General features: G+C 46.8%; 1 protein-coding gene across 3 annotated transcripts in view; it reads right to left on the reverse strand.

Annotated features, from left to right (window-relative positions):
- LOC133352798 (protein kinase C epsilon type-like) overlaps window positions 1-15,470 on the reverse strand; it is an 80,056-nt gene extending 64,586 nt beyond the window's left edge. Inside the window, exons 1-2 of one of the 3 annotated variants that reach the window (XM_061568706.1) lie at window positions 5,615-6,031; window positions 2,908-3,600 (exon numbers count right to left, since the gene is read on the reverse strand). In XM_061568706.1, the coding sequence (XP_061424690.1) occupies window positions 2,908-3,462 (555 nt within the window). In that variant the 5' untranslated portion in view covers window positions 3,463-3,600; window positions 5,615-6,031. Of the gene's footprint in view, window positions 1-2,907; window positions 3,601-5,614; window positions 6,032-15,337 lie in introns of those variants that run through there. The other 2 variants (XM_061568704.1, XM_061568703.1) reach the window with 2 other exon arrangements.
- Window positions 15,471-16,006: the final 536 nt, after the last annotated feature.

Raw genomic sequence — 16,006 nt, forward strand, 5'->3', positions numbered from 1 at the left:
AAGGCTTTGCTATACCATATCAGTCATGGGAGTTGCTTAACCATACTTCATTACGTAAAAATGTAATTCTTACGCAGAATAAAACACATTCCTGCGGAGGGAACTGGTAAGAACGTTGGGTTGCTCGGTCAATGGCAAGGGTCAACGGCGGCGTGGTGTATTCCGCAAATATGCCCGACTGTGAGGGCGGGCACAAGCCGGCGCGAGTAGGTTAAACGTTGAGTTTTATAAGGGCACCACGGGGTGACCAGCCCCTCCCCACCCAGCCCCTCCCTCCCCTCCTTCCCCACTCAGCCCCTCCCTGCACGACGGATGGACACAATAATCCCCTGTGGGCTGGTGTAACCAGGAGGTTCCTACCAGTATTAGTAAAAGCTTTATATCCTTTTGTCTATCCACTGCAGGATGAAGGCCTCTCGCCATGTGGTTGTCAGTTGTGGGAGATGTCTGGCCACACTACACGATGTTCGTCAGTGTGGACTGTTAAAGTGGGGGAGTCTAGAATCGGCTCGTACAACATCCGCCAGCGATGTTAGCTGTGACTGGGAATGGAACTCAAGTTGCCGTTTTCATAGTGCGTCGAGCTAACCACTCACTGTGCTAGCGCTCTCCGAATGTAATGATTAAAATTGCGTAATTATTTAATTCACCCTTGAAAGCCTGAGTTTCATGACCAACTGGAGAATCCAGCTTGGGATGTTGGCACCAATGGGCGAAGCATTTGGGAGAAAGCTGTGGCACACGTACAGTACATGTACAGATCACATGTCAATCCACTGCTGAATGAGGCAATGAGGGTCACAATGACCATACTTCTCTCCACGCTGGGCAGTGCGAGTTTGTGAAGGGAATTGGAATATAGAACAATGGATTTTTCTGCACTGCCCTTTAAACGCCTACGATACCTACTACAACACCTGTGTTGTGAACGGTGGTCACCCAACCAAACACTATTTAACGCTGGTTAGCTTCCAAGGTCTGATGGGAATGAACACATTCCAGGTAATTTAGTAAGAGATATTCCATAAATACAACACATAAAATTGGCGGAAATAAGTCAGCAACCTGCTTGCTATACTGCCTAATAATGGCCACCTCACATACCGAAAATTTGGCGTCTCAGGAATTTAACAATTTGCCACCGTAGCGACTTGGGTTGTGATTTGATCCATGAACCAATTATTTTTCGTCTCCTTTGTAATTCTTTTAGTCTCGTACAAATTATTTCATGCCATCACCCGAAAGGATATTTTGGCGTATCATTTAAATAATATTCAAATACTGTCAATAATCCTTTTTCACACTCACGATGTATGTATCATGTCAGAATCTTTTAAATTTAAATAAATGCCAACCTCGTGTCTTACCCACAAATCTAGCAACTACCCAAAGCGTTGAGTAGGCATGTAAAATATATTCATCAACCGAAATTGATTATGCTCCTGACAAATAAACAATGCACGTGAGATTTGATTATTTACGATGCATGTACATTACATGCCAATGTTCATCATCATCATCAGCCATGCTCAATCCACTGCTGGGAGAAAAGGTTCCCCAATATTGTCACCATTCCTCATGATCCTGCGATCCACCCAGCTCCTGCGCATGAGATGATCTCATTGCTTCATCCTCTGTGGTGGTTATTCTCTCAGGCGTGTCTCTCCTTTGGCTGACATTCCATCCCAAGTTCTGTCCACTTGCTATTATCCCTTTTGATCACGACGTGTCTTGCCCAAGCCTAATTAAAACTCAATTTGCATTTTACCAATGTTGCATTGATGATAAAGTAAAGTTACACAAAAATAACTGGATAAATAAAAAATGAGATGGTAAAAATGAAATAAAAAAAATGAAATCATGACTAAATCAATCACAATTGAATCACTGGAAAGTGTGCTGGGAGTGGGGGGGGGGGGCTCCAGTTGAATCGTAAACATGGCCACAGGCAGCCATTGCCACCATGCACACATGCCTAGCTAGGGATGTTCATTTAATTTTTTTAGGTTTTACGATAATTGCATGCACAAAAACCTATTAAAATAAAACATTACCAATCTTCACCACACCCACAATGACCGGAGTGGTGAAGTATGGCCAAATACAAGCTCAATGACTGACATGGCGTGGTTAGGCATTCATCTAGCAGTGGCTTGACCAAGTGCTGTACGTTTATTATATTGTATCCATAATGATCTGAACAATGACATTGCCTCATGCGTCTGTAAAAATGCGTCCCATGCACCAAGCAGTTTGATCAAGCACTAAAAAAGTAGAAGATTATAGATTTCATGACTTTGGAATCAATACAATATTCCGTAAACAAACGGTAGAAAATCGATAATGAAAGTGCAGGAAATACAAAACACTGAGTACGCTTGGCCAGTACCCTAACTTACAATAAGATATTCTATGTGCATAGGCAGCTTACTCTGCGTCAAGAGATACGAGAGAAAAGCTTATCAATATACTCATGGTGCATCTAGTGATAAAGCAAAATGATGAAAGGTTAGTACTTCAAGCTGGAACTGCTATTGAGTTTCAAAAAGGGTGCAGCCCTACAAGAGCTTGCTCACACTACAGCTGGAGGAAGGGCCTCCACCAGAGGCAGTTCTAGACGGCCCCTCGAGAGGGTAGTTTGCCTACTCTTTCACGATGGCCAGATATCTTACACTACGACACGCAACCTAGGTGTTTACTGTTGATGGACACAGAATCGGGGATTTAAGAAACTTGATCATTGTTTTAACTGCCACGCTGCGAGATCGATGCAATCGAACGACCGGTCTACAGTGCACTGGCCAACCCCCATAAAAATTTCCAAAATGCCAATTCTCCCACTTGCGCCATCGTCATCACTACCACCGCCTCCGTCGCCACCACCCCAGTGCCAACAGGCTCACCCACCCAGCTCTCGAAGTGCAGGCTCTCGCTCTGCAGCAGCTCTTCGAAAGAGATGGTGCAGTTGGCGACAAAGTCGTCGTAGCCGATGGTCGTGTCGTGGAAGACGGCAAGTTCCATGCGCTGCCCCTCGCACACCTGCGTCACAAACTCCTCATCCCAGCGCGGGCAGCTGGTGCGCTGCCTCGTCTGCGTCTGCCCCACGTGCAAGTCGTCCACGTTGAGCGCAACGTACGGATCCAGCAGTGGGCGCTGCTGATTCTGTTGCTGATTCTGATTCTGCTGCAGTTGATTCTGTTGATTTTGTTGGCCCGATTGCTGCTGTTGCTGCTGGTTTGGCTGGCCCTGTGGTTGGTTTTGCTGACTCTGCTGCTGCTGCTGTTGCTGCTGCTGCTGAAGCTGTTGCTGCTGCTGGCTGTGCTGCTGATGCTGGCTGGACTGCGAGCGGGACGTCACCTTCATGCCAGGCACCAGCGCCGAGTGCCGGAGTGACCACGGCGTGGGTTTCAGCTCGGCCGCCTCCCGTACCCTCACTCGCAGTGAACCGCTGAAGAGCACCATGGCAGCAGGAGATCTCTCACGTCTCTCTTCCTCCTTCTCTTGCACTTCCTCGTCACAGCCCTCTCAATGCAAGGCCCCCGACAAGCCGACTGAAGAGGCTCTGGCGAACTGCATTAAGTCAATGGCCACTGCAGGCGCCTTGTGGGGGAAGAGACAGGAAATGGTTGGGATTCAGGTCAACATTAACAGCCACCCTTTAACGCAAAGTTTAACCAGTTAATATTTACAATACAATATAACAATTGCAATCTTGTGACAACGTACTGCAAGTTGTAAGAAACGCCTATGCAATTAGCAGGGTACCTCAGGTTATTATATAGTAGAGTATTATTAGTGTTTTTTTACAACATTCACTTTTCCATTGGTATTCTGTGTATGAAAGAATGACCGCTGTACAGCAACAATTCACAACCGTTTGTCAATCTGCTGCTGGATGACGTCCTGCTCATGCGGTGTTGGTCATGGGGTTATTTTGACCATACTTCACCATATTGGTCAGATGTCAGTCGCCACTGATGCTAGCCATGACTCAGGTCACTGGGTTCACAACACAGTGCGCTATCTCTGCTGCGTCACCACTCCAATCTTCACCGGTTAAAATTAAAGTCTTCAGACGAGCCATCGTGAGATTATGAAATACATAATTATCAGTGACATTGTTATCGGAGGCTTTTGCGTTCACGTATTCTGCATGTCACATATACTTTCGCAAAAACGTATCATTAAAAAAACAATGTACAACGTCCACCCACTGCTGGATGACAGCCTGCCAAGCGGTGTTGGTCACGGAGACTGTTGTTTGACGTACGCTGTAAATGCAGGTCGGTGAAGAAAGGGCCCAGGACCAGTTCAGGTATCACCCACCAGTTAAGTTTGTCATGGGTTTGTGGCACGGCATGCGAACCACTGTGCCACCGCTACACCTCTCTCCAGCAAAGCCAGAGCATGCATATCATGCATATAACGCTTTCCATAGCAAATAAATCATCATAAAGGACCGCGATAGTATATTGTAATAGATGCCACAATACAATGCATTACTGTAAAATAAAATAGAATTACACCACGGCTTTTATATTCATCACAGGATTTGTTTTTTGCAAGACACATCGATTTAATGAGCCGTCAATCAAAGCAAAGGGTCAAAAGTCATAACGGTGCCCCTTAAACTACGGAGCCATTAATGTCAATTCCACATTCACATCACATGAGCATGCGTCCACCTGTAGCAACAGCCACTGCCGACTTACCTTTGAGAAACGGGGGAACGTGACCTCACTGCTAATACACTGGACGTGACAATGCCAAATAATCGACATTCTAAGTATAGCAGAACCACTGTCAACCTATCTTTGTCAATATCACTGGTAATACAGGCGATGTGGAATCACTAAAACACTTAACATTGACAGTGATAACTCAGCTCGTGGTGCAAATTTCCACATTCTTATGACAACCCCGAGTCCATTTACAAAACAGTAAAACCACTGCTAACCTACTAGCAGTCACCAACACATGTCTGCAAAAACACCTTGAGGTTAGTGACAATAATAACCGAGCCTGTGATAGAAATACCATCGTAATGTTATGCCAAAACCAAATCAATCCAGAGTACAACCAGAGCACAACCATTGCCGTCAACAGAGGTAATAGCAGCAGGGGCAAAGGAACAGCTTTAACACACTCCTGACAATAACTCAGCCGAGCAGTGGAAACGGCACATTCTTATGGCAAGGCAAGTCCATCCACGGCACAAGTAGTACATTACAAACCACTGCTCAACTTACCGATGTGGCTATAGGCAGAGCAAAATGAGCACACATCAACACACCGAGTGTCCATACTTGAGGCAGGAATTCCACAATAGCATGGCAAGAGCAAGCGAGCACACCACCACCACCACAACAGGAACGATCGAGATTTGTAATGACCACAGGAACGAGGCCACTTTGGCGTTCCGAAACGCACCTCTTGTCAAGATCGGGCGTTGGGCAAAGCAAGGCAGCACCCTCGGCTATAATCACGACAATCACAGCAGCAGCAAGAGGCAACAACAACAGCAGCAGCAGCAATGATAACAGCAGCGGCAGCGACGGGCAGTAAGGCGAAAGCATAAACGACGACATGAAATAATGTCTGTGGAGTCACGTACCGCCTTCAAGACTCTTAATATTTACGTTGAAGCCCATTCGCCATTGCTTGAAGCAGCATCGGCGGGGGAGGGAGAGAGCCCAAGGGGTGGTGGTGTGTGGGGGGGGGGTGAGAAGGCTAAAATAAAAAATATATATTTTAAAAAAATATTCATAAACTTCGCGATAACACGAGGCGAAGCGCTGCCTGCCTGCCCGCCCGCTGTAACAACTGCGACTGGTTTGAAGGCGGACCGCCGTGGAGGTGAAGGAGGAGGAGGCGGCGACGGCGGAGGTGGGGTGGGTGGGTGGTTGTTGTTGTTGACGATGTCGCCGACGATGTTACACACACACACGGCGGTGGTGTCGGTGGCGGCGATGTTGTTGTTGTTGTTTAATGATGTGGGGAGACGTCGCGCGCGCGCGCGCTCGGCGCGAGGCGGGGGGCGGGGCGGCTGTGTGAGGGGGATGGGGGGGGGGCTTGAGGGGGAGGGGGTTGACGCAGGGTGGGGGGGTTGGGCGGGGGGCGGGGCTTGTGGGGGGAGAGGAGGGGGGGCGCGGGCGCGCGACCGAGTTTTTTATTTGGGGGAGGGGGGGGGTATGAAACGAGCGAGGGTTTCCGTTTCCGGTCAACGGACGGAAGTGCGTATTACACTTCCGGTGCGCGCGCGCGGGTGGGAGGAGGAGGGGGGGAGATGCGCGGGGGGGGGGGGCGCGCGCGTCGGTACCACGTGATCAGTCCTTTGTGATGATGTAATCGCCCTGTGACGATTCCCCGTCGCTGGTCGAATCGATGGGCACGATTCGTATCGGATCGCGCGTGGATTTCAAGAATGGAGTCTCCACGTGGAAACGAAAGTCCACGTGGGTTAAAGCGAACAATGATGATGATCAGACGTGATCGATCCACTGCATATCGATGAAGGCCTCTCCAATTCGCCCCCCCCCCCACCACCATGTCTCACGGATCTTGCAATACAAAGATCCATCCTAGCATCTGCACATGAACTCATTTGATCGCTTCAAGTTTCATCGATGTACGTGCCCTATTAATATATGCATATATATTTAGGTTCACACTACACAGGATAGTACTGTACACGCATTCGGCTCAGTGCTGTCAAGCCACCTGTCCACCACTTAATTACTGAAGGCGGATCGGAATCAAAATCATGAAATAGAGTAATAAAGAGTGCCTTTGCCTATCTTACGGTTACATGCTAATTTCTCACATTAACATCATGCTAATCTCTCACATTAACATCATGCTAATCTCTTACATTAACAAAGCCACTTCCGTACCCTCGTCTAGGAGGCCGCTCTCCTATCTTACAGTTACACGCTAATTTATTACATTAACATCACTAGCCCCGGCCACTTCTTTATGACCCTTGGGCTACACCGATTTCAAACCTTTTAAAACAGTCTGCATCAGCAGCAGACCATGCTTTCCCAATTCCCACCTGATGACGGACGCTTGTGTTGACTTTACCGAAAGAACCAAAGAGTATGGATTCCTGCAGTCACGAAAGCCTCAACTCAAGATAGTGCCTTTGCCGTTAGAAAACCTGAAATTTGGTCCTAAAACTCGGCATCCAATTGTGCCTCCCTCTGGCATGGATCAGAAACACGGACGACGAAGCTGAGCAGTGCACAGAGTCGCGTCGAGAGGTAGATGCATCCTCCAGTATGAATAAATTCTGAGTGACACCGAGAGTCAGAGTGTGGCACGCGTGGAACAGGGGATCAGATGTGACATGAAGGCATGTAAGCGCACGTGGGCAGGAGACCTCACGGCTAGCAAGCATGATGATTGTTGGACCGAATGGCAGCCAAAGAAACGAAAGCACCTGGGGGGGGGGAAGGGTGACTTCCGGAGAGATGGGAGCAAAATGTGCTCGGTTCGATTGCAGAAGTGGGATGGATTGTTGTTGCCATCATGACAACAGCAGAGAGTAAATCCTAGCTAACAATGATGAGTATGATTTTGACGGAGTAACTTTATCAATCGCCACAATGCTGACATTAAAGTTACAGTATTTCCACTCCATGCGTATCCCTCTCTTTCGTATGGATATGATTTGTGAAGCGACTATTGTACGGTGGACGGGTGTAGTATCCAGGTTGGAAACCCAGCTGCTGGCTTCCACAGCGCAGCGAGTGAATGCCACCCGTGTCGTGGGAGAATGCTCGCAGTGGACATGCAGTTGCATTTGGGGTGAATCTGTGTTTACCTTTCTTGTAATTTGTTGTTTATTGTGAAATTTCGGTCACAGCTCCTATGATCACTGTTACATTGCTTATGGATTTATTTTGGTGATTTCGAAAGTTTTTTGGTTTGGCCATGTTTGTTTGTTGTAGTGCGGAGTTAGAATGATGGCTTTAATCTAAGTTGTCTTGTTGTTATTGTTGTTTGACTTGCATCCCACTGGGATTTTTGCACAGCGTTGGTGTACGGAGCTTTTTTATGAAAGACTTTGCAGTTTTTTCCTGGATTTTTCTGTTTGCGCACAGTCACTTTAAGATGTTTTCTTGTTCATGTTTTTGTTTGCTGCGGTTGCACCCGATTCAAGAGCAGAATGGCTCACAGGGCTACACCTAATAAATTAAACTGAAACTGGAACGTTCTTACCCGCCCCTACTGTACGTCTGTGAAAAATCACTTTATAGCTCTTCGGATTCCTCCAGTATAAATTAATGTTCTGATTCTGAACCTGTGATTGTCCACATGCGAGGGGGCAGGTAGGGGGATTGCACCTGCCGTGGCCCACTGGGAGCAGATTATTTATATATTTTTGGCTGCTCTAAATTCCCACGTGATGAGCCAATTCGTTGAGCTATCATTTGTGGCCAGGTCGCTTCTGAAAATGAAGCTAAGAGCTCAGTGGGCTTTACCTGGTGAGATAAAAAAAAAGCACGTAATTTCCTTTCCTTTCCCTTACTCTGCACTCCTGTCGTGTTTTGTATTATTTGTTTTGACTTTCTGACCCCCCCCCCCCAACTCGACTTAGCATCAAATGAGTAGCTGGTGCGGTGTGTAAACATCGTCACTGGAGAGACAAAGGCGGCCGGGTGTGGGACTGGCTACCTACCTCCTCGTGTGCCGTTCCGGCTTTCATAGGTGCTCGCTAACAGCACTTGCTCCAACAGTCTGTTGAGGCTATACTGGGGATTTCTGTCTGTGTTATACAGTACATCATTGTACTCCATTACACTGCTCATATCAGACACCTTTTTCCCCCCTTCACTGAAACCCTCTCAATCGATTTTATATTTATTTTTTCCGATTCACACGATGTATTCGTCCACCAAGAGTAAGAGGTTGCATGCCTGTCCATTACCATGATTTATTTTATCGACAGCAGTTGTAGGATTTAACACGTAGGCTTTCGCGACCAATGTTATTCATAATCAACGTTTTTGGGTTTAGATCGCGTTATTTATAAATGTGTCGTAACCCTCCACCACCCGACACGGCCAATCAGTAAAAAAGTGTCACGTTGACAAAAGACAAATAGTTCACTGCTTTAGCCCACCGGTGTGTTGAAGCCACAACATTTACAATTTGAGTACGACGTTTCGCTGGCGAATTGCCCGATGATGCTGGATGCAATTACCAGCGAAATGTCGTACTCAAATTGTAAATATTGTGGCTTCAACACACCGGTGGGCTAAAGCAGTGAACTATTTGTCTTTTGTCAACGTGACACTTTTTTACTGATTGGCCGTGTCGGGTGGTGGAGGGTTACGACACATTTATAAATAACGCGATCTAAACCCAAAAACGTTGATTATTAGCACTTGTAGGAGTTCACGATAACGCTCAGGTCGTCTTCATCGTCAGCATCATAGGAAGCCATCAACTATCACACTGCTAGGTGCCTCGTCACGCTGTAATTATATCCATGCTTCCTCCTGCACACAAACTAATTTAATCATCGCGTCTCTGCTGTGCGTGTCCTCATAGACCAGCGGTCGGCAGCCGAAATAACATGAATAGATTTTTGTTTCGAATTCGGTAAATCAATATTTAAAGAGCCGCAATGCATTGTGAATCACGTTACGGAAGCAGTCCATAGACGCGTTCCTTTCCCAGTCTGTCACTCTGTCGTTATGTTCTTCCTTGTCATCATCCTTGCGAGTGATGTGTCATGTCAAATGACTATCTGTGACGAAGAGCTTTATAGCTCATCGGATTCCTCCAGCACACAATATTAAAGATTCCGATCTTCATTTTAAATGTCTGTGACGCACCTTCTCCCATCCACGTGTTGCTCTTCCTGTCTCTCAATGTAAAATGAATGAGCCTGCAAGTCATCCAGCCCGGGATTGTTCACCCGGCCCTGGGAGGGCGAAGATTTTTCGAGCACAGCTCTCCAAAAATCTGGAACTCACTCACCCCGACTGCCTGCCACCGGACATCCGAAACTGGCCGAGTGTCTCTCAATTCCGCGGTCTGTGCTAGACACGCCTGCTCACAAATAAAGGCGTTTGGGTTAGATCGCGTGGGTATCAATGTGTCGTAACCCTCCACCACCCGACACGGCCAAGTAGAAAAAAATGTGTCACGTGACAAAATGTTTCACGTGACACATTTTTCTGCTCACAAATAAAGGCGTTTGGGTTAGATCGCGTGGGTATCAATGTGTCGTAACCCTCCACCACCCGACACGGCCAAATAGAAAAAAATGTGTCACGTGACACATTTTGTCACGTGACACATTTTTTACTGTTTGGCCGTGTCGGGTGGTGGAGGGTTACGACACATTTATAAATAACGCGATCTGACCCAAAAACGTTTACTATGAATAATAATCTTCTTGGTTCTTTCGGTAAAGTCACGTGGAATGGAAATAATAAAAATATAAAACATAATAAAATAATTCTCACGACGTTTTATTATGTTTTATTTTTATTATTTTATTATTTCCATTCTACGCGACTTTACCGAAAGAACCAAGAAGATGAATCCCTTGCAGTCACGAAAGCTTTAAATCGAAATGAATAATAATGTTCGCGCTTTATTTTGCGCGCGGTTGCAATTCACTCTGCTCCGTCAGCGTGAGCCGTTGAGGTCGTGACGGGTCTCTGTTCATCAATCTTGCTGCTGTACTGTGCACTGATGCCTACTGCATTGAGGGCGATATTGGCACGCAAAATAAAGATTGATTGATTAAAGGTCCTGAGTTCGTGTGCTCAGGTAGTACACGTACAAATATTAGCAACTGTCACCCACTGCTTAAAAATAATTAGTTTAGCATGAATGCAAGAGGTATGCACTGGTGTAAGTATGCCTTTAAGGCATTAACTAAGACATTTCCACAAAGTACATCCGGGGTTGTAATTCCATATTTAAACAATTTTAATATGAATCCATCTGGCGGAGGGAGTGGTGGCACGGTGGTAAGCATGCAGCGCTATGAACTATCTAAGTTCACGTGACCTCCATGGTTAAAATTCGTGATGAGTGATATCTGAAACCAGCCCTACCCCCCCTCCCCATCCTTCATCTACCGGTACTAACCAGTCTGGTGAAGTATGGTCAAACAGCCCCCAGAACGAACATAGCATGGAGTGACATTCATCTAGCAGTGGGTTGGGTGACATAACCGAGACATATAAAACCTGTCTCGTAACATTGCATCTCTCTGCTGTTTACAAATACCCTTCCCCGTCAGTTTTTTTTTTCATGTGCAATGTCGATTTGTCACTTGGCTACCATGAATGTAAGTGGTCTTGGACTATTCTGTACCCTATTCTGCTCAATAGCAATTGCTTTTCAACTATATTCTAAATCACAGCTTTAGGGGCCATCCATTTAGTACGCATGGAGGGGGGTTTAATCCAAATGCGTACGCTTGCATATGGGGGGTCTACTGACAATGTCCTTACGCATAGGAAACGGGGGGCGGGGGGGGGTTAAGCCTCTATAATAATTCGTCTACATTGGCCTTCAAATGAGTTAGATAGTCCGGCGGTGGACTATCTGTTTGCTTAAGCACATTAATATTATTAATCCTTGGTGGTGTCTTCGTAGATTAAATATCGGCCGTTCTAAAAAGTCCGCGTGCGTACAGGGAGGGGGGAAGGGGTCAAGTTTTGACAGATTTTTTGCGGACGTACTAAATGGATGGCCCCTAAACACATCTCATTGGAATGTAATTGCTTTTGAACCTAGACGAACCCGGATATTAATTTCTCACGGATTATTTCCAGATCGCTGATCGCTGATAGACCATATTGGGTCACATGTGAGCATGTCGCAACTGCTTTCGCGAGAGCCATACTCGATGTGGTCTACCGGGTATGGAAATATTTTCCAGTTGTCCAATCTAGACAGACACGGCTGAAGTTAATCTCTGACCTATATGGCTCAATATATATCTTATAACAATGAGGTAGGTGTGGAAGCAGAGAACTATACACGAAAACTAAACTAGTTTTTTTTGAATTTAAAGCAGGTAAGGCCCACTGAGCTATACTGTATTTGTTATTTTTCAGGAGTGACCTTGGCCAAAAATCATAGCTCAACAAAGTGGCTATGTGCAAATGCATAGCAGCCAAATACTCAAAACGTACAGGACGTACAGGATAACAAAACAACACGGACACAATAACAATGTATTTTGCTTTTCAGTACTACAACGTAGCCCAACTTAGAGGGCCGTCCAGAGGGAGGGGGGGGGTCCGTGTGCCCCCCCCCCCACATATCTTCATTTTAAAAACGGACGTATTACATCTGACAACGTGGCATCGAAGCGCCCCCCCCCAAAGTGCGGGGACCGGGGCAGTCGCCCCCCGATCCACCGTGTGCCCTAGGGACAGCTGTGCCCACCTCCCACACCTGCCGAGGGGGGTTAAGGGTGAATGAAAGAGAAGCGAGCTGCTTACATTTATATTGATATGACTGTGATGTAAGCTTCTAAAGCAATTCGGTGAATTACTTTCACGAGCCTAACAGTGCCTTCACTGTGCGCCCACAAAGCTACGAAGCCCCCCACCCCCCCCCCCCCCAGCTGCTGACCTAGACGGGGCATTCATTGGCCAGAACCGTCCTGAGCATGGGCTAAAATTAAACACCGCTCACGTGCAACGCCGCCGTCGATGATGCCAGCAGCTCGACACCGGCTGCGTTCAGTGGTGGCAGCAAGGCAATGAAAAAAGTAAGCAAAAGCGTATCGCCCCCAAGTAGCACAAGGGGTGTATATTTCAGGAGGGGGGAGGACCCATCACTGCATCAAACAATGTACCAGCTGGAGCTCAGATACGAATAAATATCAACATCTCACCATTCTAATAACACTACAAACACGCTGTTTTTTAATGTCATTTCGACCTAGGGGAGGCGCAGGGACTGGTTCAGATAATTGCCACCGGTGTTGGCCACCACCACCGCTGCCGCCACCATGATCACCATCAACTCATTTTTTTAATTTTAAAATTCGGTAAAACCAAAAAATAGTTAAAGAGCCGCAATGCAACGTGAATCCGAGGACGGTGGCCCTCAAATGAGTGACGTTACGTAGCTCCGGAGCTACAGGTTGCCGACCACGTGGCCGGCGAACCACAACCACTGATGGTGTGGGGAGGGAGGGAGGGAGGAGGAGGAGGGGGTGCGGGGAAATTGCCATCGCGAAATCGGCGAGTGGCCATCGGGAACGCCGGGCGGGAAGCCAGAGTGCGCCCTCGTTCCCGCAAGGGTCACCTCGCCAGGCTGGACCGAGCCAGCCCGTGTGGGCTATCAAACGTTCAGGTGGTTCGTCTTCTTGGTTTTTTCGGTAAAGTCACGTAGAAGGGAAGTAATAAAATAATAAAAATAAAACATAATAAAATAATTCTCACGACGTTTCGGCCACAACGCAAGCAGCCGTCTACAGGTGAAGACCAGGTCTGTCGGCTGCTTGCATTGTGTCCGAAACGTCGTGAGAATTTTTTTATTATGTTTATTTTTATTATTTTATTATTTCTCTTCTACGTGACTTTACCGAAAGAACCAAGAAGATGAGTGCTACCTTATACAACTTGAGGTGCCCGGGTCAACATCGTCGTTTTGGGAGGAGGATGTAAGGGGTGGGGGGCAGGGTTGCGATTTCCGCATGGAAAATGCGGAAGGAGGGTTCAAATTTTCCCGCATTTTTGCTAAAGTCAACCGCAAACGGTGGAAAGACTACTCCTATGACCGCGCGCTTTTAACAACACGTTAATGCGTTCTATTGGAAAGGATACATCATGTACATGTGCTCGTAATCACGGCTCCGCATTTGAATAAAGTATGTGGTTCTTGTGCGGAAATGCGGAAATCATATATTCATTCCAATCAGTAACTCAAAGCCCTACGTGATGCTGGGCCTTGCATGTATCCTTTCCAATAGAACGCATTAACGTGTTGTTAAAAGCGCGCGGTCATAGGAGTAGTCTTTCCACCGTTTGCGGTTGACTTTAGCAAAAATGCGGGAAAATTTGAACCCTCCTTCCGCATTTTCCATGCGGAAATCGCAACCCTGGTGGGGGGGGGAAGGCTGAGCACCTCCCCCCCCCTGCTTAAGGCTCAGCACCACTTAGAAATGTTCATAGCCAAGTAAACAAAAAAATGTCTTCGTTAAATATTCCAACAGTAGTGGCGGGGTTTTTGTTTTTAAATCCTTTATATTAAGTTCACTTGCTTGCTTGCGCGCTTACGACCGTGCAAATCTTTCGGTCGTTGTTTAACCCACTTCCCGTGATCCAATCGAGCTGACATTTTGCACACAGACTCGTTGTGCGTGACAATTTATTTTCGTGAATTTTTTTCTCCTAAATTTTACACTTTTTAGGAAAAAATAAATTATATTTAATTACCAATTGCTTAATGGTGGCAGGCAATCATCTGCCCCATAGGTGGCAGCCATCTCAAGCCAGAGAACGAGAGGACTCTCGCCGCTACGCATATAAAGGATTTATAGTGAAAAACTTTGTTTTTACAGGTTAATTTTTTTAAATTTCAAGAAGTGTCGTGTGCACGCCAGTTCAGCCAACACCCCCTAACCACAAACACACACACATGTTTAGCCATAAACTTTTGTTTAAAGGTTGTTGAACGTTGACTGTGGCATGTGCCCTCCCGAGTTGTTGTATGCCTCCCCTACCCATCACCCCCCCCCCCCCCCCTTCAAACTTTAACAAGGTCGCGCTGCCCGGTTGGCCCAGGTTGTGCTACTGCAGTGTGGGTCCCATGAGGTCAGAGGGTCAGAGAGGTTCCCCGACTACTCAGAGCCAAAAGAAGGCCGCAAATGTCCTGACTTTTGGACCACCCTGTACACGAATAACAAATTCACTAATTTTTGTTGTTTACAGGTAAAGCCCACGTATGTCTTTTGCAGAAACGACCTGGCCGCAAATGATAGCTCAACAAAGTGGCTTATCGCGTGGAAATATATTGCAGCCCAATGCACGCTACTACGGGGAGAGAGACAATCATACTCCGAATATGCAGGCGTCAGGATTGAGATCGAACCAACGACCTCCTGTATACCAGGCGAGAAGGTTAACATCTCGCCACCGTGGCACCCACAACATTACATTTCAGTGCAAATTATAAAAGGAAAAGTAGCTTAACGCACGTGTCTGTTATTGTACCATCATTATACAATGTGACACAATCCCAATCGTTCAGGATTTGATCAACTGAAGCAATACAAATCGCATTGCATACGTTGAGAATTCGATTAACGGTGCTCATCCTGAACCATGCGATGAGGTCCAATTACCGTGCACTCCGAGTGAGCCATCGATGGGGTTTGCAGGGTGGCGCAGTGGTGACATCTCGTCCCTCGCAGCAAGAAGAGCCTCGGTTCGATTCCTGCCGCCTCCGTGTGGAGTTTGTATGTTCTCCAACCTGCTCCGCATGGGTTTCCTCCCTGTTCTCCGATGTCCTCTCATCGCCTGCACACGAACATTGTCACACAATGCATAAGGCAACATCGCCCCCATACGGTTAAAACTTGGTAGGACCCATATTCTTAGGTTTTTTCGGTAAAGTCACAAAAACCTAAGAATATGAATCCTTGCAGTCACGAAAGCTTCAAATCTAGAATTGGTAGGACCCCTCTGAAAAAAGGGACACGTATTGAGACTCGGTGAGGCTTTTCTGAGTAAACAAACGTATTAATAACAAACAAAATAATACTAAGAGCGGTGGCTGATTGCCCAGGTGCAGTAGGTAACTAAGTCCAGCTCAGTTTATCCCGTCTGGAATGCGCTGGTAGTGGCTTCATCATCAGCGGTTTCTCACAGAGAGACCCATAGACTTACATAGGGACCCATACACTCACATAGACACCCATAGACTCGCATAGACACCCACAATCTGGAACGCGCTGGCAGTGACTTCATCATGAGCACTTCCTCCAGCAGACAGGGCGTTCGTAGCCCGCACA

Source organism: Lethenteron reissneri, chromosome 41 (assembly GCF_015708825.2).
Source record: "Lethenteron reissneri isolate LAM-NWPU_2019-01 chromosome 41, ASM1570882v1, whole genome shotgun sequence".
Taxonomy (NCBI): Eukaryota; Metazoa; Chordata; class Hyperoartia; order Petromyzontiformes; family Petromyzontidae; genus Lethenteron; species Lethenteron reissneri.